This window comes from Bos taurus, chromosome 2 (genome assembly GCF_002263795.3).
Source record: "Bos taurus isolate L1 Dominette 01449 registration number 42190680 breed Hereford chromosome 2, ARS-UCD2.0, whole genome shotgun sequence".
NCBI classification, from domain to species: domain Eukaryota; kingdom Metazoa; phylum Chordata; class Mammalia; order Artiodactyla; family Bovidae; genus Bos; species Bos taurus.
Genome location: NC_037329.1, coordinates 60,162,612 through 60,188,439, shown reverse-complemented (window position 1 = coordinate 60,188,439; position 25,828 = coordinate 60,162,612). Strand labels below are relative to the sequence as shown.

The 25,828-nt window shown below is 39.1% G+C and overlaps 1 protein-coding gene across 1 annotated transcript in view; it reads left to right on the top strand.

Annotated features, from left to right (window-relative positions):
* THSD7B (thrombospondin type 1 domain containing 7B) overlaps positions 1–25,828 on the top strand; it is a 911,067-nt gene that overhangs the window by 233,375 nt on the left and 651,864 nt on the right. The window contains exons 3-4 of the mRNA XM_015475729.2: positions 749–997; positions 16,601–16,770. Coding sequence (XP_015331215.2) covers positions 749–997; positions 16,601–16,770 — 419 coding nt within the window. The remainder of the gene's footprint in view (positions 1–748; positions 998–16,600; positions 16,771–25,828) is intronic.

Sequence of the window (25,828 nt, the reverse complement as noted above, 5' to 3'; positions counted from 1 at the left end):
TGGGAATGGTTTTATGTTGAGTTCACCACATTATCATATCTTTTTATTTATTTATCTGTTTTCCAATTACACTGTTAGCATTTAAAGCACTTCAGTCTTGCAGATGAGGACATTGATGTGCAGAGCCTAACAATATGGGGAAACATAAGGCCACATTTGTTTATTTTTAATAGACCAGTGTGCAAAAGAATGGACAGATTAATACTCAAAAGCTTACATTTACTTTTCTGTGACCTTACACAGATGATTTAGCCTTCCTGACCTTACGTTTTCTCATCTACAAATGGACGTAACAATAGGTAAACTCATGAGACTGTTGTAAGAAAATGCCCGTGAAGCACAGTGCAGTATCTGACACTGAGGAACCAATGAATAAAGAGGAACTGTAGGCTGTGTCAGAAAGTGCAGGCACATGAGAAGAACCTCCATTGTTTCTGAGGGTGCTTTGGAACAAGGTACACGATAGACTCATCTTACTTATGTGTCTTGTGAGAGTGAAACATTGTGACTTCACAGTTTCAGATGAAATCCAGTGTTCATTCTTAACATGTAAGACCTTCAATAGGTTTATCATGATGCCTCTAACATTAAAAAAAATTTTTTTCTCTTACTTTAGAGCTTATCATGAAAACTTGAAAAACCCAGGTTTCAGGTTTGTTTGTTTGCTTTTAATCCAGACTAGGTGCTTCATTATGTGATTGCACTCTCTTAGCCCATGGCCTGCTGTTTTCTGTTTCTGTTCCTTCAGCCTTTGCATGCAAGATTCCTTCCCTTTGACTGTCCAGTCCTGCATCATGCCGAAAGACTGTGAAACCACTGAGTGGTCTTCCTGGAGCCCCTGCTCTAAGACCTGTCGTTCAGGGAGTCTCTCACCAGGATTTAGGAGCAGGAGCCGCGATGTGAAGCACGTTGCTCTTGGAGATGGAAAGGATTGCCCTGAACTTATCGAGAAAGAAGCCTGCGTTGTCGAAGGAGAGCTTCTGCACTTATGTCCCAGGTATTGTGTATTCTTTGGCATGAGTGTTCAGTTCTATATAATCTGATTTTACGTGATATAGACATGTTACCGATCACTATAGCTGTGTCTCATACTTGTCGAGTCTTTACTCAGTGCAAAGTTTCATATTAGGCAGTAGAATGCAATGGGGTTAGGGCATAGGCTGCGTTGATTCCCTGGCCTCCAGTCCTACTTCTGAGACTTCCAGTTATGTGCATTTTGGCAAGGGAGTTAAATCTAGTGCCTTAGTTTGCTCTTCTACTAACTGTATTCACTTCATCTAGCACCTGCCACAGCATAAATGTTTAATAGCCATTAGTTATCATTACCTGATGTGCCAGACCTAATTTTTCTGATAATCTGAGAAGTCATTCATCAGCATCTTCATTTTGTAAATAAGGCCATTGATGCTCAGAGAGATTAAGCAATTTCTGAGGTTACATAGTTAATGAATGACAGCCCCCTGATTCTAATGACACTCTTTCTCTGAAATTCACTGCCACCCTGGGGCACTGTTTCTATTTCAGGTCCCTAGGGAAATGGAAAATGCTGGAAACGGGTTGACACAAATTAATAGCTAAATTGAAGACCTTGATATTGGTTATATTTTGCCTGATTGTGTCGCCTTTGGTGAAGACCCCAGTGTATTTTCATCTGGTTGTTGGCTTACAATGGACTCAGTCTGATAATGATAGAAGTGCAGAAGTCGGTTGGGGATGAATTTGTGATAATTCCTGCTGCACAGCTGCCCTGAACTGTATCTTAAGTCTGTAGCTATATTAGATAGATCTTTTCTAGTTTCTTATTGTATCTAAGATTTGAGACCATTTCCTCAGTGAAACAGTGAAGCAAAACATACCGTACTGTAGGAATTAATCACCTGGGATATGTGGAGTATAAGCAGGTTACAGACTCACCTGGTGTTGTGGATGGGCCTGGCTATTCCTTATACTTGAAAGAATGCATGTGAGAGGAGGGCAGAGGTTGGGGAGTGGGGTATCGCTGAGCAAGTTCCTTTTTTCACATTCTTAGTCACACACTTCTTCCACCTCACCATAGAAATCGGGGTTGATTCAACATACTCCTTATATAATGATTGTTCATTTTTTAGTAAGATGACCACTTATATTTACATCATTTCTTTCCTGAAAAAGAGAGAAAGCAGATGCAGTTCCTGATTCTTGACAGGTTAACCTACTGTCACAGAATCCTTCCTAATTGTATTGAGTGTGTGTTCAGTCTTTCAAGACACTAATTTTGGGGCAAAGCATGAGATTGGAAATAAAACCTGAGGTCTCTGTCCTTTTGAACTTGGATAGACCTTGGGTTAAAATTGTATACCATTACTTTTTAGCTGTATGTGTTTGAAAAAGCTATACGACTTCTTTAAGACATTCCCCTCGTCAATAACATGTGTCTAAATATGCTGCCTGTGTTGGAGGTTTAAGAGCTGCAGACTAGCACTGTCTATCCCACTGCTTAGCACATAGGAGGCACTACAGGTATACTGATTCTTATTGTTATTTTCAGGTGGGTTCATTTCCCCCAGTAAGAGAATCTCCTCTTGGAAGGCATACTGTAACGAGTTCAATTCAGTTGCTCAGTAGTCTCTGACTCTTTGCAACCCCATGCACTGCAGCATGCCAAGCTTCCCTGTCCATCACCAGCTCCCAGAGCTTGCTCAGACTCATGTCATCCAACCATCTCATTCTCTGTTGTCCCCTTCTCCTCCTGCCTTTAATCTTTTCCAGCATCAGGGTCTTTTCCAATGAGTCAGTTCTTTGCATCAGGTGGCCAAAATATTGGAGCTTCAACTTCAGCATCAGTCCTTCCAATGAATATTCAGGACTGATTTCCTTTAGGTTTGACTGGTTTGATCTCCTTGAAGTCCAAGAGACTCTCAACAGTCTTCACCAATACCATAGTTCAAAACCATCAATTCTTCAACACTCAGCTTTATAGTCCAGCTCTCATATCTATAAATGACTACTGGGAAAACAATACCTTTCATTAGATGGACCTTTGTTGGCAAAGTAATGTCTCTGCTTTTTAATATGCTGTCTAGGTTGGTCATAGCTTTTTTTTTTCCAAGGAGCAAGTGTCTTTTAATTTCATGGCTGCAGTCACCATCTGCAGTGATTTTGGAGCCCAAGAAAACAAAGTCTGTCACTATTTCCATTGTTTCCCTATCTATTTGCCATGAAGTGATCGGACCGGATGCTATGATCTTACTTTTCTTAATGTTGAATTTTCAGCCAGCTTTTTCATTCTTCTTTTTCACTTTATCAAGAGGCTCTTCAGTTTCTCTTCACTTTCTGCCATAAAGGTGGTGTCATGTTCATATCTGAAAGTGAACGTGAAAGTGAAGTCGCTCAGTCGTGTCCGAATCTTTGTGACCCCGTGGACTGCAGCCCACCAGACTCCTCTGTCCATGGGATTCTCCAGGCAAGAATACTGGAGTGAGTTGCCATTTCCTTCTCCAGGGTATCTTCCCAACCCAGGGATCGAACCCAAGTCTCCCACGTTGCAGGCAGACACTTTACCCTCTGAGCCACCAGGGAAGCCCATATCTGAGGTTATTGATATTTCTCCTGGCAATCTTGATTCCAGTTTTTGCATCATCCAGTCCAGCATTTTGCATGATATACTTAAATAAGCAGGGTGACAATATACAGCCTTGATGTATGTTTCCCAATTTGAAACCAGTCCATTTTCCCATTTGAAATCAGTTCATTGTTCCATGTCTGGTTCTGACTGTTGCTTCTTGACCTGCATATAGATTTCTCAGTAGGCAGGTGAGGTGGTCAGTATTCCCATCTCTATAAGAATTTTCCAGTTTGTTGTGATCCACACAGTCAAAGGCTTTGGCATAGTCAATGAAGCAGAAGTAGATGTTTTTCTGGAACTCTCTTGCTTTTCCTATGATTCAACAGATGTTGGCAATTTGATCTCTGGTTCCTCTGCCTTTTCTAACTCCAGCCTGAACATCTGATAGTTCTTGGTTCACATACTGTTGAAGCCTTGACTTGGAGAATTTTGAGCATTACTTTGCTTCTGTGTGAGATGAGTGTAATTGTGTGGTACTTTGAACATTCTTTGGTATATTATCTATTCTATAATAACTTAATAGAATAGAAAGTTATTCTTCTGAGTGATTTGAAGATTATTTTTTTCCCTATGGAGGTCTAGTTTAGGAAGATTCTCAATGTTATGCTGCCAGGAATAGAATCTGAGTTAAATGATAACTTCACGTGTGTCCTTTTTTCCTTCATCCTTTTCAAGGAATGGCTGATGACTTTCTCCTGATATTTTCAACAGTTTTTTGAGTTATAAATATCCTCCATTTTCCTCTTCTTTTTGTCAATAACTATGCAATTCTCTTGTAAGAGTGGTACCTCCCTGAAGATGTTGAAGAAGTTGAGTTGTATCAACTTCGTTAAGCATGACTGCCTTTTATTGAGTATATGCTTTAGGTCAATAAATTTATGAGAGATATTATAAAGATTATTTAGAATAATATGACGTTTATCATCTAAATGGGACATGTTTAATTGTAAAAAGTGATGTAAATTGGTATTGTCTCTTTTAATTCAAGTTGAAGTCCATTTGGCTTCAAGGTCAGTGATCTTTTCAATACCTCACACTGACTCTCATGTTAGTGAAGACATACACCCAGATGAGGGTATAGATACACATATATGTGCATTCATACGTGTTGTTTTTCCCAACATAATACCATGGAATGGTAATACTTCAAGATGTTTAGTTCAGTTCAGTTCAGTCACTCAGTTGGGTCTGAGTTGGATCTTTGTTCGCAAAGTAATGTCTCTGCTTTTTAATATGTTGTCTAGATTAATGATAGCTTTTCTTCCAAGTAGCAAGCGTCTTTTAATTTTGTGGCTGCAATCACCACCTGCAGTGATTTTGGAGCCCAAGAAAACAAAGTCTGTCACTGTTTCCATTGTTTCCCCATCTATTTGCCATGAAGTGATGGGACCAGATACCATGATCTTAGTTTTCTGTATGTTGAGTTTTAAGCCAACTTTTTCACTCTCCTCTTTCACTCTCACCAAGAGGCTTTTTAGTTCTTCACTTTCTGCCCTAAGGGTGGTGTCATCTTCATATCTGAGATTATTGATATTTCTCCCGGCAATCTTGATTCCAGCTGTGCTTCATCCAGCCAGGCATTTCACATGATATACTCTGCATATAAGATTTATCCAAGATTAATTTCTACTTTGAGCTTCATTTAATTGAACCTTCACATCAGAAAACAGGTCCTGACAAAAAGTTCATTGGAGGTTAACCTGGGCCTCTAGATCTGCTGTATAGAAATGTTACTGAGTATGACATTTTCTAAAAACCTTCTCAAATAGTGAATTTGTAGGAGATAGGAGTCTTAGAAAATTCACCGAATACCAACCAGTGTTCTCTAGGGAGAATGATGTGTTTACTAATGATTCTAGTTGGTGGTGGGGAGGAGCACACTTAAATAACAACAACAAAATTAACATTGGCTGACATTCTTATTTGTCTGAGATCTGAGCTGTGGCCTCTGCCTCAGGAAGGCATAAAGACTGTGTGTTAACTTTTGTTTCTAGTTTGACACCGGTGATTAAAATTCATCGTGAACAAGGGAAATAGAAACAAAATCTCTTAGGAATCAAAAATATCCATTTCTCCTTTCCCAGAATTCATGAGCACTTCATATGTATCAAGAAATTTAATTCGCCACCCTTCTCCTTAGTAGGAAAATGTCCTCTCTTGGAATGTCACTTGGTTTTACCCTTCTACCATCTTTGCTGTAGGAGATGTTTTCCTTTGTTCAATAAATATACTCTTAAACTCTTCCCATATGCCAAGCACTACATTAAATGTTTGGGATATCTCAGAAAATAGATTGGACAAAGTTCCCTTCCTCCTATGGGACCTAAATTTTAGTGAAGATATACTAAATAAATGTAATAAATAAAATAAACTATATATTTTGTGTATGAAATATAGAAAAAATGAATCATTAGAACAGGGCAAAGATAGAGACTTCTGGAATGCTGTAATGAGGGTCAGCTCAGGTTATAGAATTAAAGAGTGTCATTAGAGAAACTTCCTTTGAACGAGCAGGATCAGGGACTGGGGTTTGGAGGAGGACTTGAAGGAAGTGAGGAAATTAGCATTTCAGTTAATGAGAGGAAGAATATGTATTCTAAGAAGAGATGAGCTAGAGATGTGTTTACTTCCTACTTCCTCCAATAATAATACTGTTCACAATGGTTTTTAGTTGTATAGTTCAGGGGCTACTCTTTTCACTAGCTAGACTTCACTAATCAACATTTTCACTTGAACACTGTGAGTGCCAGTCCCTAAGGCATGAAAGCAATTGTGACCAAGAAGAGCCCCTGCTAGAAGAGCTCCCTGACCCTGAACACTTTGGAGATTCCTTGAAGCATCGAGCATAAGTTAACCTGAAAGGCTGAGGTCAGCCTGTGTTAAGCTAATTTGGGAAACTTTATTTTTTTTAGTTTAAATTTATTTATTTTAATTGGAGGCTAATTACTTTACAATATTGTGTTGGTTCTGCCACACATCAACATGAATCCACCATGGCCATACATGTGTTCCCCATCCTGAACCCCCCTCCCACATCCCTCCCTGTACCATCCCTCTGGGTCATCCCAGTGCACCAGCCCCGAGGATCCTGTATCGAACTTTAGAACTACAGTTGCTACTTGAACAACCGGGGTTTGAAATGTGCAGGTCCTCCAAGACACAGACTTTTTTCAATACTAAATAATACAGCACTACACAATCTGAGGGTGGTTGATTTCATGGATAAAGAACCTTGAATACAAAGGGTGGACTAACACCAAATTTTCTGACTATGTGGAACATCATCACCCCTAACCTCTTATAGTTGTTCAAGAGTCAACTATATGAGGGAGTTAGCAGTATAGCTTTAAGATCTTTGTGAGAGAAAGTGCTTAAGGCTACTTTCACAGAGTCGTACATGACTGAACAACTAACACACACACTCATGTACACACACATATAGCCGTAAGTTTGTTTTCAAAAGGATGCTATTTTCCCATCTGTTTGCCATGAAGTGATGGGAACAGAGGCCATGACCTTCATTTTTTGAATGTTGAGTTTTAAGCTAGCTTTTTCACTTTCCTCTTTCACTTTCATCAAGAGGCTCTTTAGCTCCTCTTCACTTTCTGCCATAAGGGTGATGCCATCTGCATATCTGAGGTTATTGATATTTCTCCCAGCAATCTTGATTCCAGCTTGTGCTTCTTCCAGCCCAGCATTTTGCATGATGTACTCTGCGTATAAGTTAAATAAGCAGGGTGACAATACACAGCCTTGACATCCTCCTTTCCCAGTTTTGAACCTCTGGTTACTGGATAGCATAAGAAAAGGCAGAGGACACAGACAACTGGGACCTGACCTGATGCTACAACAGCTATGACTCCAGACCCTCTGTACTTTAAGCATAGAGCCTGTTCTGGCTGAACACACTTAACAGACAAGAATACTGAAAAATGTCAGCATCTTTCTTGGAACTGACACCTTGGATGACCTACCAGCAACTTCCACAATCTCCCCAGGAGACAACAGCTTTCACACTAAAATGACTGTTGTATTTCCTAAATGTTAATTTAACATTTAAAATTTAATATAAGTATAAGACAGTGCTGTTAAAAGGTAACAGTTACCACTATGGAGTAAAACTTTTAAGAAGATCTCTAGGCAGACACTGTATGGCTGATATTTTACATAGAGTGTGTGAATTACTGCCCAGAAAAAACAATTTCCTAAACATTGCTTCAACACTCTGGTCTGACACTGAAAAATATGGGGCCTCATAAACTGTCTCTCCTTACCTCTAGTATGTGTTAATTTATCTCTGTTTTGGGCGAAACTAGAGATTCTTCGTAAAAGGTCTGTCTGTGCAGACTCTGAGAGGTCTATGTGGGTCTTCTACCCACTTTGATGTGCTTTTAAAACAACCTGCTGTGGCCAGGCTGTTCCTTCCTATTTTCTCTTTAAGGTATTTAACCTGATTTTAAGTTTTATAGATAAAGTTATTTTTCCTTGAGAAAACTCTGGGGATCAATTGATGACCTTTTTTTTTTTTTTTTTTTAAGATGACTGTTAAAGCCAAGTAATGGTGCCAAGAGAAGGGATGGTGGATAAAAGTTGGCTTAGTATTTGGCTTCCTTTGCCCATTGGAATGAAGTGAGTGTTAGAAGAGGGATGTTGTGTCTTGAAGAGATGTTTGTTCAACACCTGCTTAGCCTTCACTGTGCTGATTGGTGGAAGACTCAGGAAATTTCAGTCTGTCTTAGTTCACTGATTTTAAGAATCTTGTATAATATTCTCATTAAAAACTAGCACGTCTTCAAAGCTTATAACTATGTTCTTTAAGAGTGTTTAATAGTTGGTAATGTTCCCTTAACTCATCCCAAACATATGGATTTTTTGTTAGTTTTTTTTTTCTGCCTCTACTTCAGAGTGGGTAGCATCTATAAAAGTGCCTGGCTTAGAGTAAATGCTCAGCAGACAATGGATAGATCATCAAATGTAGGGCAGTTCCAGAACAATTTTATGCACAGGGTGCTTTATTCCATGCTGATACTTAATATGACATGTGTGAATAATTCAAGTCAGTTTGTATAACAGGCATCTGAAATTGGCTTCATAAAGAATATTCAATATGGACATCTCCCCAGGGAAGGAATGAACACACAGAACTTGTAAAGTGGTCCCCAGTGGCTGCCTTGCTTTTGCTAAGTGTGTCTGGATTTCCAGAAAAGAAGTTTCTGTCATCATTAGTTATAAGAGTAGGTTCAAGAAGGGTGAGAAATGAGACCACAATTAGTTAGTGTCAGTCAGTCTTGTCTGACTCTTTGTGACCCCTTAGGCTATAGCCCACCAGGCTGCTCTGTCCATGGGATTTCCCAGTCAAGAATACTGGAGCGGGCTGCCATTTTTTCTCCAGAGAATCTTCCTGGCCCAGGGATTGAACCTGGGTCTCCCATATTGCCAGTGGATTCTTCATTTGTAAAAGTCTGACTTCTGGAAAAGAAGGGCACACACATTGCCTACCACATCTACTGATCTTTTCCCATTGATTTGTCTACCATAGTAACACCTTGCACATAATAGAAGCTCAGTCAGTTCAGTTCAGTGCAGTCGCTCAGCCGTGTCCGACTCCTTGTGACCCCATGAATCGCAGCACGCCAGGCCTCCCTGTCCATCACCAACTCCCGGAGTTCACTCAAACTAATGTCCATCAAGTCGGTGATGCTATCCAGCCATCTCATCCTCCAAATGAATTAATGAGTTCTTTAAGGAAGCTTTTTAAAATTGTTTTAATTAAGCAGCTTTTCTACAGCACTTGAGGAGTAAAGGAGTCATGACCTGGAACCTCAGGAGAATCTGTTTGGGAAAGAAATAGCAGTTTCAAAGAATCTGTAAATTGTTTCAGCAGAAGGAGACCGATGCCTTTTTATTGAGTCCATCTTTTATTGGTGCGTATTTTTTCATGAGTCCCTGTTGTGCCACTTTCAGTTCTCCTGGATGGAAGATTTGCTCCCCTGTTAGTGTAAGAAAGTTAACGTATTGCTAAGTGCTGTGCGTAGTGATAGAAATCTATTAATAATGCATACATGGAGTTTGACCGGCAAAGTCATCTGCCGAAGAGCAAAGAGCTTTGCACTTGAGAGTAGCTTACCATAATCAATAGTCCCACTCTATTCAATAAAAAATTACTAGAGCGTAAAACACATAAAGCTCGATCAGTTCTCTTTATTTTGGTTGTCTGTTCAGCAAAAAATGACAACTTACTTCTTTTCTAAATGCATTTACAATTTTAAAAGAACTACAGACATTATCATAAATTAGTCATGCTGCAGTACATGGATTTTTAATATACGCACATTTAATTTGAATATATTGTGCTAGGGTTTCAATTCCAAGAGTGTTTGCAAAGCTATATGTGCTTAGTCAAAACACGACCATTCACTAATGCAATTATTCTTTCAATCTGTCATTGTTAGATCACTGAAGATTCTATTCCATGTTGCTTTGCTTTAGATCTAAGCCTTTAGAAGGAGGAAAGAAATCCACACTCTGTAAGCAATTCTAAGCCTTCTGAAAGTGACAAAGCATGCATTCTAAAGGGCGAGGGTTGCTATAAAACTCTGATGGTCTTGCCATACTACTGCTATTAAAATCAGTTTATGTCACCTTAGTAGGATGAAAGTCTTTTTAAAATAGTCACTAAATGTACGTACTTTTCTAATTTGACTTTGCTAATTTAGAATGTCTCTATTCCTTGCTTCAGAGCAATGCATTCATTCCTTACCCCTTCTAGCCTTCCCCCATAAATTTGGAGAATAGTTTGAGTACAGGTTTCCTAGAGTTAGACAATAGTACTCTCAGGAAGACAAGCTGGCTACCCAGAGGATAAGATTTCCAGGCCTTGGGGAGCTTTTTCTAATCCAGAAATTGTCTCCTCTATTTCTTTGTGGAAATGTGTATGCCCACCACTAGAGATTTCTTTCTTTGGTTTAATCTTGATTTCTTCTTGTAAATTGCATATACCTTTTCAGAATGATGAAATATTTAATAATAACTCTTAATATATGGAGCTTCCCAGGTGGCACAGATGGTAAAGAATTCGCCTGTCATTTCAGGAGACACAAGAGACCTGAGTTCGATCCCTGGGTCGGGAAGATTCCCTGGAGTAGGAAATGGCAACCCACTCCAGTATTCTTGCCTGGAAAATTCTATGAGTAGAGGAGCCAGGAAGGCTACAGTCCATGGGGTGGCAAAGAGTTGGACATGACTGAGCAAGCACACATGTGTAACTTAATAGTATCCTGTGAATACATTTATTGACCGTTTCCTAAGAGTAGACTTAAATTATGGGGGACATATGAAGAAATTGGCTAGTGAGTTCCAGGTGTGGGAGACAGCTTCAGAAAGCAGAGTATAGCAGTGAAATTCAGGTTTTATTCATTTACCTGATATCTGAGTTCTTGTCCCATTTCCTGGGCTGTTTCAGGTAAGAATTCAGTGCCAAGAAATTGTGCTACTAGTACTTGGGGCAAAGTAATTTGGAATCATTCTTTTTTATTTATTTATTTTATATGGCTACACCTGGTATCACTTGTGGCATACAGAATCTTTGGTCATGGCATGCAAACTCTTAGTTGAGGCATGAGGAAGCCAGTTCCCTGAACAGGGGTTGAACCTGGAACCCCTGCATTGGGAGTACAGATGTTTAGCCACTGGACCGCAAGGCAGGTTCCTGAAATTGTTCCCCACTCCTCTCTTTCTCTCCCACTAGTGCTTAGTTGCTCAGTCGTGTCTGACTCTTTGCAATCCCATGGACTCTAGCCTGCCAGACTCCTCTGTCCTTGGGATTTTTCAGGCAAGAATATTGGAGCAGGTTGCCATTTCCTTCTCCAGGGGATCTTCCTGACCCAGGAATCAAACCTGCATCTCCTGTGTCTCCTGCTTTGAAGGCAGATTCTTTACCCACTGAGCCACTGGGGAAGTCTTCTCCTACCCACATCTAATCATCAGAAGGCTGTCTCCGCCTTCACAGAATATCCAGAGTCTGATCACTTCTCATATTCACTGTGAGTGCCCCACCTGAAGCCTTAGCAGCATGTTTCCTAGAGTAACAAATGTCTCTAAATTTATCTCCCTTTTTCCACTGCCCTGTAGTATGTCCTTCAGTCAGTGGCCAGGATGACTCTTTCACCCTCCTCAAAACTTGACAGTGGTTTCCTAGCACATTTGGAATAACACTCATAGTCCTCCCTCTGTAGCCTGGCCCCTGCCTGCCTCTCCCTCTTTCTCCCTCCTACCTTGACCTGCTTGTTCCAACCACACTGGCTCCTGAGCTTTCCTACAAAGCGCAAAGCACTCGCCTTCCCTGGGACCTTGGAGCATACTCTCCTCTAGAATGCTTCTTGTCCACCTCTTCTTGTGCCCACTGCTTTATTTTATTCAGCATTCTGCAGGCTTTCCTGTTACAGCATTGAACTAGCTCTCCTCATCCATCTCTCTCTGATGGACATGTTATCTGATGCCGAATTCTGTTTTGGTTCATTTCTGTCTGTCTACCACCCTAGAAGGTCATCTCTTCAGGGTCAGGGGCTTTGTCTTGATCATTGTTATTCTTTTCTATTATCTGAATCCATCCTTGACATATAATTAGAGTTCAAGAATTACTTCTTAAAAGAAAAAAGGAATAAATGCATGGTTGATTAAGTGATTTGCTTACTATTGGGCAGGCTTATTTCTGTTCCTAGAGAGTCCTACTTTTAATTCCTTTCTGCCATCCATCTCGCATACATACCTTAGCATTGACTGAAATATTCTTAACACAAGTTATTTCCCTTGGGTATTCAGTATATAAGTGGCTGACAGTGTGACGTCTCACTAATGGTGAGGTCATTGGAATCATTTTCACATAAAAGATTGATGTCAGGTTTCCCTAACACTCATGGTAACCAGGCAGCAAAATGGTGAGTTTGATTTCAGGGCCTTGAAAAGGTATTAGTCATCAGAAAATTGTCATTTCAGCATTTTGTGGGAACTTGAATTTTTACAGTTAGATACATTTATTGGGTTTATGTTTTATATTTCTCTTTAACTTGTTCTTATCTCCTGAAAATGCTAGAATTTGACCCTATGTGACCACAGTGTTCAAATTCTAACGGTGTGCTTTAGTCCATGGGGTCGCAAAGAGTCGGCCATGGCTGAGTGACTTAACTAAACTGAACCTAACTGATGATATTCTCAACAAGTCTCTTTAGAGACGTGTTGGGAAGACTATATGAAGTTATACACCTAGATTGGTTAACGTGGTGCCTGTAACAGACTTAGCGTGCAGAAAACTTTGTTATTATTGCTTCAGGTGTATGTCATGATATCCTAGAAGCCTTAATAAATGAATGCCTTGTCTCTGCTGTTCAGTCAGGCCATGTGACAAGACAAATGGATCCATTCATGAGGGGCTACATTCATGAGAGGCTACATTCATGAGGGCATTCATGAGAGACTACATTCATGAGGGGCTACATTCATGAGGGGCTATGAGGATCGACTAATTGGTTTCATGTCATGGCCGTTTACTTTACTTGAGGCATTTGTATAGTTGGTTTCAAAGTGTTCTTTATCGACAAGAGGCAGGATCTTGGCCTTTGAGACACTTCCTATTTCTCTCTTAAGCAGAAGGACAAAGTAAGGCTTGAAAGGCAGCAGAGTTGGGAGAGAGAGGGTGGAAAGGCCTGGTCTTTGATGTGGACTTGGACATTAAGAGAATGTCCCTGGCAATCAGGAAGCCAAGTTGTCCAGAGGCTGGAGGGCTATTCCTGTCACAGCCTCTGAGGGAGATAACAGGCAACATTTAGCTGAGAAGACTCCTTTGATTTCTTATTCTGTCAGATCCTAGAGACAATTTCCCAGGTTGGATGAGTTCAGAATGTTCAGTTTTCCTGGCTTCTAGGTGATTTGTGACTGAACATACTGCATTTGAAAAAAAATAAAAATAAAAAGGCAAAGACTATGAAAAGACCGGCATGTTAAAAAGGAATATAGAAGTCCTTCACTAATGTGCTTTTTCCTTTGCCTCTTGCTAGGTTGGTGTTTTCTCTGAGGTGGTAAGCAATAGCAATCATGATAAATGTCTACTTCTTTTTTCTTTTTTTTAAGAATTTGTTGTTTGCCAGTGAATGGAGTTTGGGTGTTTTTGGTTAAAGAGCTACGAACAGGGTTTTTGTTACTTTATAGAAAACCATAGTCATTAAACTTTTCATTTATCTCTAAAATGACTCCCAAAATTCCTCCATTGCTAATTCTTATAGGGTCATGATAAATTAATTGAAAAAGCAGTTTATGCAGCATGGCCCATTCCTTTCAAACAAGTGAACAAATTGCTGTGACTTGCTATAATTCTAAATGCTCTAAGTTTCTTTTATGTTCTTTACTGAATTTTGATTCTTGGAGGTAAGACTATGGCATTCCTGGATCCCTAATATTAACTTCTGATAAAATCAATTAAGTTCTCATAAGTACAATGTTGGGTGTGTGTGTGTGTGTGTGTTTTCTATGTCAGCAGGAGACCAAAAAACAGGTGTAAAAGGATGTAAAAAAGGGAATTAACATTTACTGAACATTTGTTATGTGCTTTGATCCACATTCAGTGTTATTACCCTTATTTTACAGTTAGGAAAATAGAACTGAGCCAAAGTCACATGACTAGTAAGTGGAAAGGCTCAGATTCAAACCATGTCTGTTTGATTCCAAAGCATGCTTGTCGTCCACACCTTACTGCACCTTTTCCCCACCTTATTTGCTATAGGAGCCTTAGGGTAGAACTGCTCTGACCTCCTTAACAGCTAGAGAGCCCTTTTAGGCAATCAGTGGGGGGAGAGGATTTGAAATGAGAATGTGGTAACTGTCCAATTAACCCACCCCTACCACACTGTGCCTTGCCTTAGAGTCCAGAGACAAGAGAACTTACCTGTGCCCTGAGACTCAGAGACACAAGAGACAAGCCTTCTGCCTGAGTGACCATGGAGTCTAGGTGACCCCTCTGTCTAGTGAGGAGAAAGAGCTTTGGATCATCACCTCTGGAGAAGAACCATCTCTGGGAAGACTTAGACTTTCCTCCATCTTTCATGCCCAGGAATTAGAAACATGTTATTGTCTATATTCACCTAGTGTAAGCAGGACTTAGCTCGACACTTCAGACTCTTGTTCAGCTCTCTGACTGATTTTCACTTGGAAAACCCTGTGAAAATGAAGTAGTGAGGCAAAGGGAGCAGAATCCTGTTACTACAAACCCCACAGGATTATCCAAATTCTTTTACTACAAAGGGCTTTTCACAAGACTGATGAGCCTCAGCTTTCAAGCTTTTTAGAATGAAAACCCTCCTTGTCTAGGGCTTTGCTCACTCTTAGGTACTTCAGAGATTTGCTTCCTGATTTTGATGTCTGTTACTTGATTTCAGTTTTACTCTAGTTTTTATAAGGCCAGGGCCTTGGTGAGGCGTGTTTATTTTTTAGTACTATTTTTTTTCTTTGAACAATCCCCAAACTGAGAAATTTTTCCTAAAATATGAAATGGGACAGCAGAGATGAGAATGTTCTTATATTTGGCTTGTTACTCCAGTAACTGAGGAATCTTCTGATATTTATGTGAATTCTGTTGGGTTATCGTAATGCTATGGGCTTTAGGAATGCTCTCATAAACCACAAAAATAGATTCTGTCTGAAACCTACTTTTGCATTCTCTAGGTATGAATGTAGTATTATTATCATTGTTTTATTTTCTGTAAGTTGTGCAGAAACTTCATCATGCCTTCCCCCTTCTTTGTGTGTGCATGTGTCTATCACTGTGTATCTCAATCAGTTGTAAACCAAGAAGACATGCTAAGTCAGTATAACAATGGCATGTCTGTAAATGTGTGAAAAAAAGAAAAACAACTCACCAATTAAATACAGTGGTACATAGAAGCTGAGCATCAAAGAATTGATGCTTTTGAACTGTGGTGTTGGAGAAGACTTTTGAGAGTCCCTTGGACAGCAAGGATATCAAAGCAGTCAAACCTAATGGAAATCAGTCCTGAATATTCATTAGAAGAACTGATGCTGAAGCTGAAGCTCCAATACTTTGGCTACCTGATTCAAAGAACTGATTCACTGGAAAAGACCCTGATGCTGGGAAAGACTGAAGGCAGGAAGAGAAGGGGATGACAGAGGATGAAATGATTGGATGACATCACTGACTCGATGGACAAGAGTTTGAGCAAGCTCCAGGATCTGGTGTTGGACAGGGAAGCCTGGTGTGCTGCAGTCCATGGGGTCACAAAGAATTGAACACGACTGAGTGACTGAACTGAACTGAACTGATGGTGAACTTGTTTTTAATACATATACCTTTATTCCAATGGGGTCGAATTGATAGAAATACCTGTATCAATAAGGTTGACAAGTTGGAGGTAGTCTCTGTTCATTTAAAATAATATACTCAAACATTCATACACTGTCCTACTAATTAAAAAAGAAAGCTCAACTTTCACACAAAGTCATCTAAAAGTTTGTGGAATTAAACCCCATGATGAGTTCACCTGCTAGAATTAAGCTCATTTAGTTTCCAGCTCCTTCCTCTAATTTTTTTGGCCATGCTGCGTGGCATGTGGGATCTTAGTTCCCCAGCTATGGATCAAACCCACACCTGTTGCATTAGAAGCATAGAGTATTAATCACTGGACTACCAGGGTCTTTTCTCTGATTCTTTATTCTCTTAGAACTTTAAGTCTGAGACATCTCTACTATTTACCCATATTTTCCTTCATTCAATCTTCTGGTCCTGTGCTATTAGCATGATAGACTGCCTACTTTTTCTCAAGGAAATAAAAGAGGTTTAGTATTCAAAGCTGGTAAATGTCTTTATCCATAGGCGATGATTTGATACTAGAAAGAGAGATGATTACATACATTTGATGTCAATAAGTTTCCTGTGGAATTCTGTGTTTTCCTTACTTCTTCTTCTTCTTTTAAACAAATCACACCAAACAGGTATTCCTGGAAGACCTCTGAATGGAAAGAATGCCAAGTCTCTCTCCTTCTCGAGCAGCAGTACCTCCACTGGCATGAGACGGGACCCATTTGTGGAGGTGGGATCCAGACCCGAGAGGTGTACTGTGCCCAGAGCACACCAGCATCCACAGCACAGAGGGCCAAGGAAGGTAGGCAGCCAGTACTGGGGCCAGAGTCTGCTGCTGATTGGAATGGAAATGCATTCCAATACCATCTCCTCATATTCTCCTTGGTATAATGGACCTTCAGCATTCACAAATGTAAAATTGTATTGCCTATTTGCCAACTATCCTTAAGTTCTGCTACTTGCAATAGTTAGGAATAGTTAAAAATTACTAGTGATAATAATTTCCTCATTGGAAGGGATCATTGTGAAAATTAAATGAGAAAATAGACCTAAGATCAGGAACAGAAGTGAATGCAGCATGCTAAGGGGCTAGTATGCTGGAGTCAGCCAGTTGGCAAAGAAGTAGTAACAGTCTTTTTCTTTTTTTCTATAAGAGAGGTTTTTTTGTGAATGTGCGAACTTCTACGGACATATCATTTTCAGATATCAAGGATCCATTGTCTTATTGCCAGAGTTTAAATAATAAGAGAACAATAAGGAAGAAAGTGGGGGAGGAAAAACAACTTTGTCCATGGTATGCTCTCATTAGGTGTATACAGTCCTTTTGTTTCAGAGTTTGGCATGGTGATAACATATAAGAACTGAAAAACTGGCCCAGATTTACTTAAGTCAATGGATTGAAAAGCCAAGAGTATGCAGTAATGCTTCCAGTCTAGAAAAAATATACGGTCTGTACCAGACACATTGGAGGGGCACTTAGCAGTGCCCGCTATAGAAGTGGTCAAGATGGAAATGCTTCCTTGAGAATGTGCATGTACGTTTCTCTACTGTCCAACTTGGTTAGGGAGAGAGGTGTGAGCTTTCTTATTGTGGAGATATATCCGTTTTATCCTGTGACGTTTTTCACCAGGTGCCTTTTTTTGTGACATGGCCTCTCATCATTTCAGAGGCCATGACCATAGCCTTCTATGATTCACTGCATGACTAATAGAGGGGTCATCCTTACAGACTCCTTAGAATTTGCTTCAACAATTGAAGTTACAGTGCTGCATTTATAGGGCTAGAATTATTTAATAGGTGAATTTTTTTCCTTCTCTAATGTCTCTTTTGGAAAGTGAAAATTTACACACTTTCTCTTCCAGGATAGACATGACTATGCTTACTTTTCTAAATTTGGAGGAATAGAATTTAGATTAAAAAAATTCAAATTTTTCTTTCAGACATTGGTGATCTTTCTATTTCACTTTCTCTTTCTTCTCCTTTACTGTTGTCTACAGTAATAGGGGCTTCAGGGGTCAAAACATATATAAAATTTTTTTAGAATTGATATATTATGATCTATTTTCAGCTTCAACATTGAATCTTCTATTGACATCTTCCTAAAGTTTCTTTAGTAAAAATGGCTTTCTTATCTTGTGGATCAACTATTTCTAAAGTTTTTTTCAACCTTAGTCTTTCCAGCTTTCTTAATGGAAACATGCTGGGCAGGAAGTTTGTAATTAGGAGGAAATTGGAAGGATGGTGTTCTAGGGTTGGGAATCATATGTTACATGTTGGGAAATACTAAGTAGAGGAAGGATGTTAAGTGCACATTTAGCAGCCTGTTAAGCCCCAGGACAATATTCTTCAAGCACCTAGAAAAGAGGAAAAAATCTTAGGACAAGGCATACTTCTAAATTAATACTTTGGTTCACATGGAAACAGAAAGTGATTAGAAAGCCTAAGCTTGGTAACCCAGGTCTTGGGGGTGGTTGGTGGAGGTGCTTAGATGTGGGGACAAGATACATACCCATGGATGTATATGATGAAACTATGTATTCTTGTAGAAATTTGAGTAAAGTAATCAAACTGTTGCTGCATTGGAAAATACAGGACAGCCACATTGGATTAAAGGCATGGTATAGTTTACTACTTATATTTGTAGTCATTAACAAAGGTCTGATTTTGCTGTTGTGTGGACATGAACCAGAAATATCATTTATTAGTTTTGTTTCTTATAAATGCTTTCGTTTTCTACTGTTACCATTTATGGATTGTTGTTTAGTCACTAAGTTGTGTCTGACTCTTTTGCGACCCCGTGGACTATAGCCCACTAGGCCCCTCTATCCATGGGATATCTCAGGTAAGAATACTGAAGTGGGTTGCCATTTCCTCCAGGGGATCGTCCTGACCCAGGTATCCAACCTGTGTCTCCTGTTTGGCAGGCTTATTCTTTACCACAGAGCCAAGTGGGAAGCCTGTCATTTATGGATATACCTTGACAAATCTGGCAATGTGAAAATTTCTTCTTGGCTCAAGTGAAATACAAGAAAACAATTGAATTGCAACTATAAGAGACCAAAGAGTATGTTTGCCTAATTAAAGAGGCATAATTTAAATATTTCTAACCTTTCTGCTAATGCAGTAACAAAGGCCAAACTTTGGTAACTTTTTTTTTTAACATTTCCATTTTTGTGAAGATCAGCTTTTTTGTTTGTTTGTTTGTTTTTTTTCCCTATCATTGTGTCAGATTTTGTTTTGAAGGGAGAGAGACATTTAATAGCATTGACTTTGGTAAACTTTTCTCAGTCACACTTGACTTTCCCACCAAGTTAAGTTTACCTTTGGCTATAGAATATTCTGTTTACTTTCTGGAGTGGAATTTCTGGATTCTTCTTCCTTGGAAATCCCACCATCCACTGTTAACTAGCTGCTCTGCATTCCAAGAACCTGATCTTAGAGGAACCTACAATTTTCAATAAATAAATAAATAAGGTTTATTTCCAGGATCTCTCATGATAAGATGCAATAGAATTTCTAAATACCAGAAGAAAAAAAAAATTGAAAGGACTACTAATTCTCTCCCAAGGTCCTCCGAGTCTCATTCTGGCTGGTGAGGCTGAATTAGGATCTCAGTGCAGTTCTGTTGCCAACTTATTCTTGTTGATACCCAATTCTCCATTTGACCTCAGTTCATTGTATGTGTAGTAGTATAATATGGCGTATTTACCTGGTTCTGCTATTCAGTGACCATGTGGTATTTTAATTGCAGCAAAATTAATGCTGTAATATTGAATATGAGAAGTGTTGCTAGTAATAGTTACAAGCCAAGCCAATAGTAATAGTAATAGCCAAGTCAATGTGTGAATCAAACTATAGCACAATATTTATGATTTTGTTTACCAGTTGCTATTGTAGTAGAGAAAATTGTATTTCTCTTTTATAATTCAGAAGCACCTGCCAGAGTGATGCTTGCCTATAAATCTAAACACTTGGATTCATTGAAGCCATTTTCTTCTTGCCCCTTTCTAAGGTGAAATTAAAACCACTCAGCCTACATTCAAGAGTCATTTCTCAGGTGGTAAAATGTTGAAACAATGGACATACCATCATTAATCTAATAGAAAGAGGGAAAAATGTATTTCATTCAAGACAGTGTAGCCTAGAGATTGGCATATCAACAAATGCAGGTTGAAATAACATAGAGATATAATGTATTTATATGGTGAATAAAACAAAACAGAAACCTAAAAGCTAAAAAAGAAAGACTGGAAAAAGATACTGGTGTGGTGGCAGTTAAGCAGAATATTACCTAGATATTTTCCCATCTTTTAGATTTATTATTTGCCATTAAACGGACTCAACGACTTCAGAACGGACACACTTTAGCTTTTAATTGTTAAGTTACTTGACCACTCCACACCAGTTAAGAGCAAATAGTTCTTGAGTCCTATGTCTTTATGAAGCTAGGCTCAGAGTTGGCATTAAGGCAGTACATGATATGTCATAGTTTTAAATATGCTGGTTTGCTGAGTAAAAAAATGGATGACAGTCATACATACGTTGTTGTTTTTTTTTTTTCCCCAAATGATTTGTTATGTACTAGCTATATTTTAGGGCCTGTCCTAGACGCAGGAATTATAAAGATGCCTCATTAACTTATAGTCTTTTAATTGTGACAACAGTTGTACTAACAATTATGCTATAGTGTCTTAGGTTGTGTATTTCAGTAATCTTGTATAATATGTTGTTGTTGTTCAATTGCTCAGTTATGTCCAACTCTTTGCAACCCTCATGGATTGCAGCATGCTAGGCTGTCAATATATATGTGTGTATATGTGTATATATATGTTTATGCATATGTTATATATATGATGTTGTTGTTTAGTCACCAATGCATGTCCAACTCTTCTGCTACCCTATGGATTATAGTCTGCCAGGCTCCTCAGTCTGTGGGATTTCCCAGTCAAGAATACTGGAATGGGTTGCCATTTCCTTCACCTGGGGATATTCCTACCCAGGAATTGAACCTGGGCCTCCTGCACTGCAGGCAGATTATTGCTGAGCAAGCCCCATATATATGGCATAGTTAGAACCATTTAATGATGCCTGACATTAATCTTCACAATGCAGATGATGCTTAAGAGAGAGTTTGGAGAATCAACAGAAGAAAGTACTCAAAGTCAAGACTGGGAGAACAGATGAAAGTATGTAGAAATGTTTATATTCAACAGTGGCATGTGAACTGTTATAAGAGGAGCATAGGAAGTTAGATAACACTTAAAACTAGGCTCTGAGAAGAACATTACATAATGATTAAGGTATCATTCCAAGACGAAGATACAACAGTGTATATGCATGCAACATAGGAACACCTGAATACATAAAGCGAATAACAACAGACATAAAGGGAGTAATTGACAGAAACATATTAATAGTTGAGGACTTTAAGATCCCACTTACACGAATGGACAGCTCAGACAGAAAATCAGTAAGGAGACACAGACCTTAAATAACACATTAGACCAATGGACTTAATAGATATTAGTAGATCTATAGAGCATCCAGTCCCAAAACAGCAAAAAACAAACAAACAAAAACATTCCTTTCAAGTGTACATTGAGCACTTAAGCAGGATAGATCACATGCTAGGGAATAAAATATCTCATTAAATTCAAGAACATTAGAGTAATATCATGCATCTTTTCTGGCCACAAAGATATGACTCTATAAATCAACTACAAGAAACAAAAATTCAGAAAATATAAAGACATGGAGGTTAAATAATATGCTACTGAATAGCTACTGAAAAAATAAGAAATAAAAAATACTTGGAAACAAATGAAAACAAATAAACTAAAAAGCACAATGATCTGACACCTATGGGACACAGCAAAAGCAGTTCTGAGAGAGAAATTTGTGGAATTGTGAGTCTATGTCAGCTATTTGTAAGGCCTCCTCTGACAACCACGTTGCCTTCTTGCATTTCTTTTTCTTGGGGATGGTTTTGGTCACCACCTCCTGTACAATGTTCTGAAGCTCTGTCCATAGTTCTTCAGGCACTCTGTCTACCAGATCGAGTCCCTTGAATCTATTCATCACCTCTACTGTATAATCATAAAGTATTTGATTTAGGTCATACCTGAATGGCCTAGTGGCTTTCCCTACTTTTTTCAATAAGTCTGAATTTTGCAACAAGATGCTGATGATCTGAGCCACAGATCTTGTTTTTGCTGACTGTATAGAGCTTCTACATCTTTGGCTGCCAAGAACATAATCAATGTGACTTCGGTGCTGGCCATCTGGTGATGTCCATGTGTAGAGTCATCTCCTGTGTTGTTGGAAGAGAGTGTTTGCCATGACCAGTGCATTCTCTTGGCACAGTTGTTAGCCTTTGCCTTGCTTCATTTTGTCCTCCAAGGCCGAACTTGTCTGTTACTCCAGGTATCTCTCGACTTCCTACTTTTGCATTTCAGTCCCTTGTGATGAAAAGGGACATCATTTTTTGGTGTTAATTCTTGGAAGTCTTGTAGGTCTTCATAGAACTATTCAACTTCAGCTTCTTCAGCATTATTAGTTGGCACATAGATTTGGATTACTGTGATGTTGAATAGTTTGCCATGGAAACAAACTGAGATCATTCTGTCGTTTTTGAGATTGCAGCCAAGTGCTGCATTTCAGACTCTTTTGTTGACTATGAGGTCTACTCCATTCCTTCTAAGGGATTCTTGCCCACAGTAGGAGATAGAATGGTCATCTGCGTTAAATCCACCCATTCCTGTCCATTTGAGTTCACTGATTCCTAGAATGTCAATGTTTACTCTTGCTGTCTCATTTGACCACATCCAATTTACCTTGAATTATGGGCCTAGCATTCCAGATTCCTATGCAATATTATTCTTTATAGCTTCAAACTTTACTTTCACTACCAGATGAAACCAAACTGGGTGTTTCCACTTCGGTCAGCCCCTTCATTCTTTCTGTAGCTCTTTCTCTGCTCTTCCCCAGTAGTATATTGACCATCTACTGACTTGGGAGAGGGGTCATCTTTCAGTGTCATATTTTTACCTTTTCCTACTGTTCATTGGATTCTCAAGGCAAGAATAATGAAGTGCTTTGCCATTCCCTTCTCCAGCAGACTATGATGTGTCAGGCCCTAACTAGCAGAGACATGGCCTTCAGCCACTTAATGTAGCTGGATGACATGCCTGGTGCCCTGGTTGTCCCATACTGGTCCTTGTTAAGCATGTAAACCTTCATTTTCCATCGCGTATCGGTCAGTGTGTGCCCAAGGGTGGAGGCAAAGGCCCTGCTGGAGTGGGTGGGAAGGGGGTCTGTGGAAGGGTGAAATTAATGTTGGAGGATGCCTGGGAGCAGAGGGTATCCTGGCCTCACCACTGCCTCTGTCGCCTACTGAATGCAGAGTTCCAGACAATAGCAAGGATAGATAAAGATAGATAAGAAAGCCTCCTTAAGTGAACAATGCCAAGAAACAGAGGAAAACAGTAGAATGGGAAAGACTAGAGATCTCTTTAATAAAATTGGAGATACCAAGGGAACATTTCATACAAAGATAGGCACAGTTAAGGACAAAAACAGCAAGTACATAACAGAAGTAGAAGAGATTAAGAAAAGTTGGGCATTTCTCTAAAGAAGACATACAGATGGCTAACAAACACATGAAAAGATGCTCAACATCACTCTATCAGAGAAATGCAAATCAAAACCACAATGAGGTATCATTTCACGCCAGTCAAAATGGCTGCGATCCAAAAGTCTACAAGCAGTAAATGCTGGAGAGGGTGTGGAGAAAAGGGAACCCTCTTACACTGTTGGTGGGAATACAAACTAGTACAGCCACTATGGAGAACAGTGTGGAGATTCCTTAAAAAACTGGAAATAGAACTGCCTTATGACCCAGCAATCCCACTGCTGGGCATACACACTGAGTAAACCAGAAGGGAAAGAGACACGTGTACCCCAATGTTCATCGCAGCACTGTTTATAATAGCCAGGACATGGAAGCAACCTAGATGTCCATCAACAGATGAATGGATAAGAAAGCAGTGGTACATATACACAATGGAGTATTACTTAGCCATTAAAAGAATACATTTGAATCAGTTCCAATGAGGTGAATGAAATTGGAGCCTATTATACAGAGTGAAGTAAGCCAGAAAGAAAAACACCAATACCATATACTAACACATATATATGGAATTTAGAAAGATGGTAATGATAACCCTGTATGCAAGACACCAAAAGAGACACAGATGTATAGAACAGTCTTTTGGACTCTGTGGGAGAGGGAGGTGGGGGGATGATTTGGGAGAATGGCATTGAAACATGTATAATTTCATATATGAAATGAATCGCCAGTCCAGGTTCGATGCATGATACTGGTTGCTTGGGGCTTGTACACTGGGATGACCCAGAGGGATGGTATGGGGAGGGAGGAGGGAAGGGGGTTCAGGATGGGGAACATGTGTATACCCGTGGTGGATTCATGTTGATGTATGGCAAAACCAATACAATATTGTAAAGTAATTAACTTCCAATTGAAATAAATAAATTTATATTAAAAAAAAAAAGTTGGCAAGAATAAACTGAAGAACTGTACAAAAAAGCTCTTAATAACCCAGATGACCACGATAGTATGGTCACCCACATAAAGCCAGACATCCTGGAGTGTGAAGTCAAGTGGGCCTTAGGAAGCATTACTACGAACAAAGTTAGAGGAGGGTATGGTATTTCAGCTGAGCTATTTCAAGTCCTAAAAGATGATGCTGTTAAAGCACTGCACTCATGCCAGCAATTTGGAAAACTAACAGAGGCCTCAGGACTGGAAAAAGTCAGTTTTCATTCTAATCCCAAAGAAAAGTAATACCAAAAAATGTTCAAATTACCATACAAATTGCACTCATTTCACATACTAGCAAGATTATGTTCAAAATTCTTCAAACTAGGTTTAAGCAGCCTGTGAACTGAGAACTTCTAGATGTACTTCTTAGAAGAAAATATAGGCAGAACACTCTTTGACATAAATCATAGCAATATTTTTGTATCTGTCTTCTAAGGCAAAAATAAACATAACAGCAAAAATAGGACTTCCCTGGCAGTCCAGTGGTTAAAACTTTGCCTACCAGTGCAGGGGGTACAGATTTGATTCCTGGTTGGGAAACTGGGATCTCACAGCCCTTGTGGCCAAAAATCCAAAACATATAAGAAGAAGAAGAAGGAATATTTTACATTTTAAAAGAATTGTCCACAAAAAGTCTTTAAAAAAATAAAAGGAAAAATAAATGGGACCACATTAAATTTAATAGTTTTTGCACAGCAAAGGAAACCATCAGTGAAATAAAAAGCCAGCCTGCTGAATTGGACAAAATATGTGCAAATGATGTGAACAATGAGGGGTTAATATCTAAAATATATAAGCAGCTCGTACAACATGACTTCAAAAAAATAAATCATCCAATTAAAAAATAGAAGACCTGAATAGACACTTTTCCAAAGGAGGCATACAAATGGCCGAGAGACACATGATAAGATGCACAACATCATTAATCATCACAGAAGTACAAATCAAAACCACAATGAGATTACCCTCATACCTGTCAGAATGACCATAATCAAAAAGACCAGAGATAACAAATATTGGCTAAGATTTAGAGAAAAGGGAACCCTCATACACTCTTGATGGGAGTGTAAATTGGTACAGCTTCTGTGGCAAGCAACATTGAAGCTTCTCAGAAAACGAAAAATAGAACAAACCTAAGATCCAGCTCTTTCACTCCTGGGTATATATCTGAAGAAAGCAAAACACTATATTAAAAAGATATATGCATATCAATGTTCATTGTGCATTATTTATAATAGCC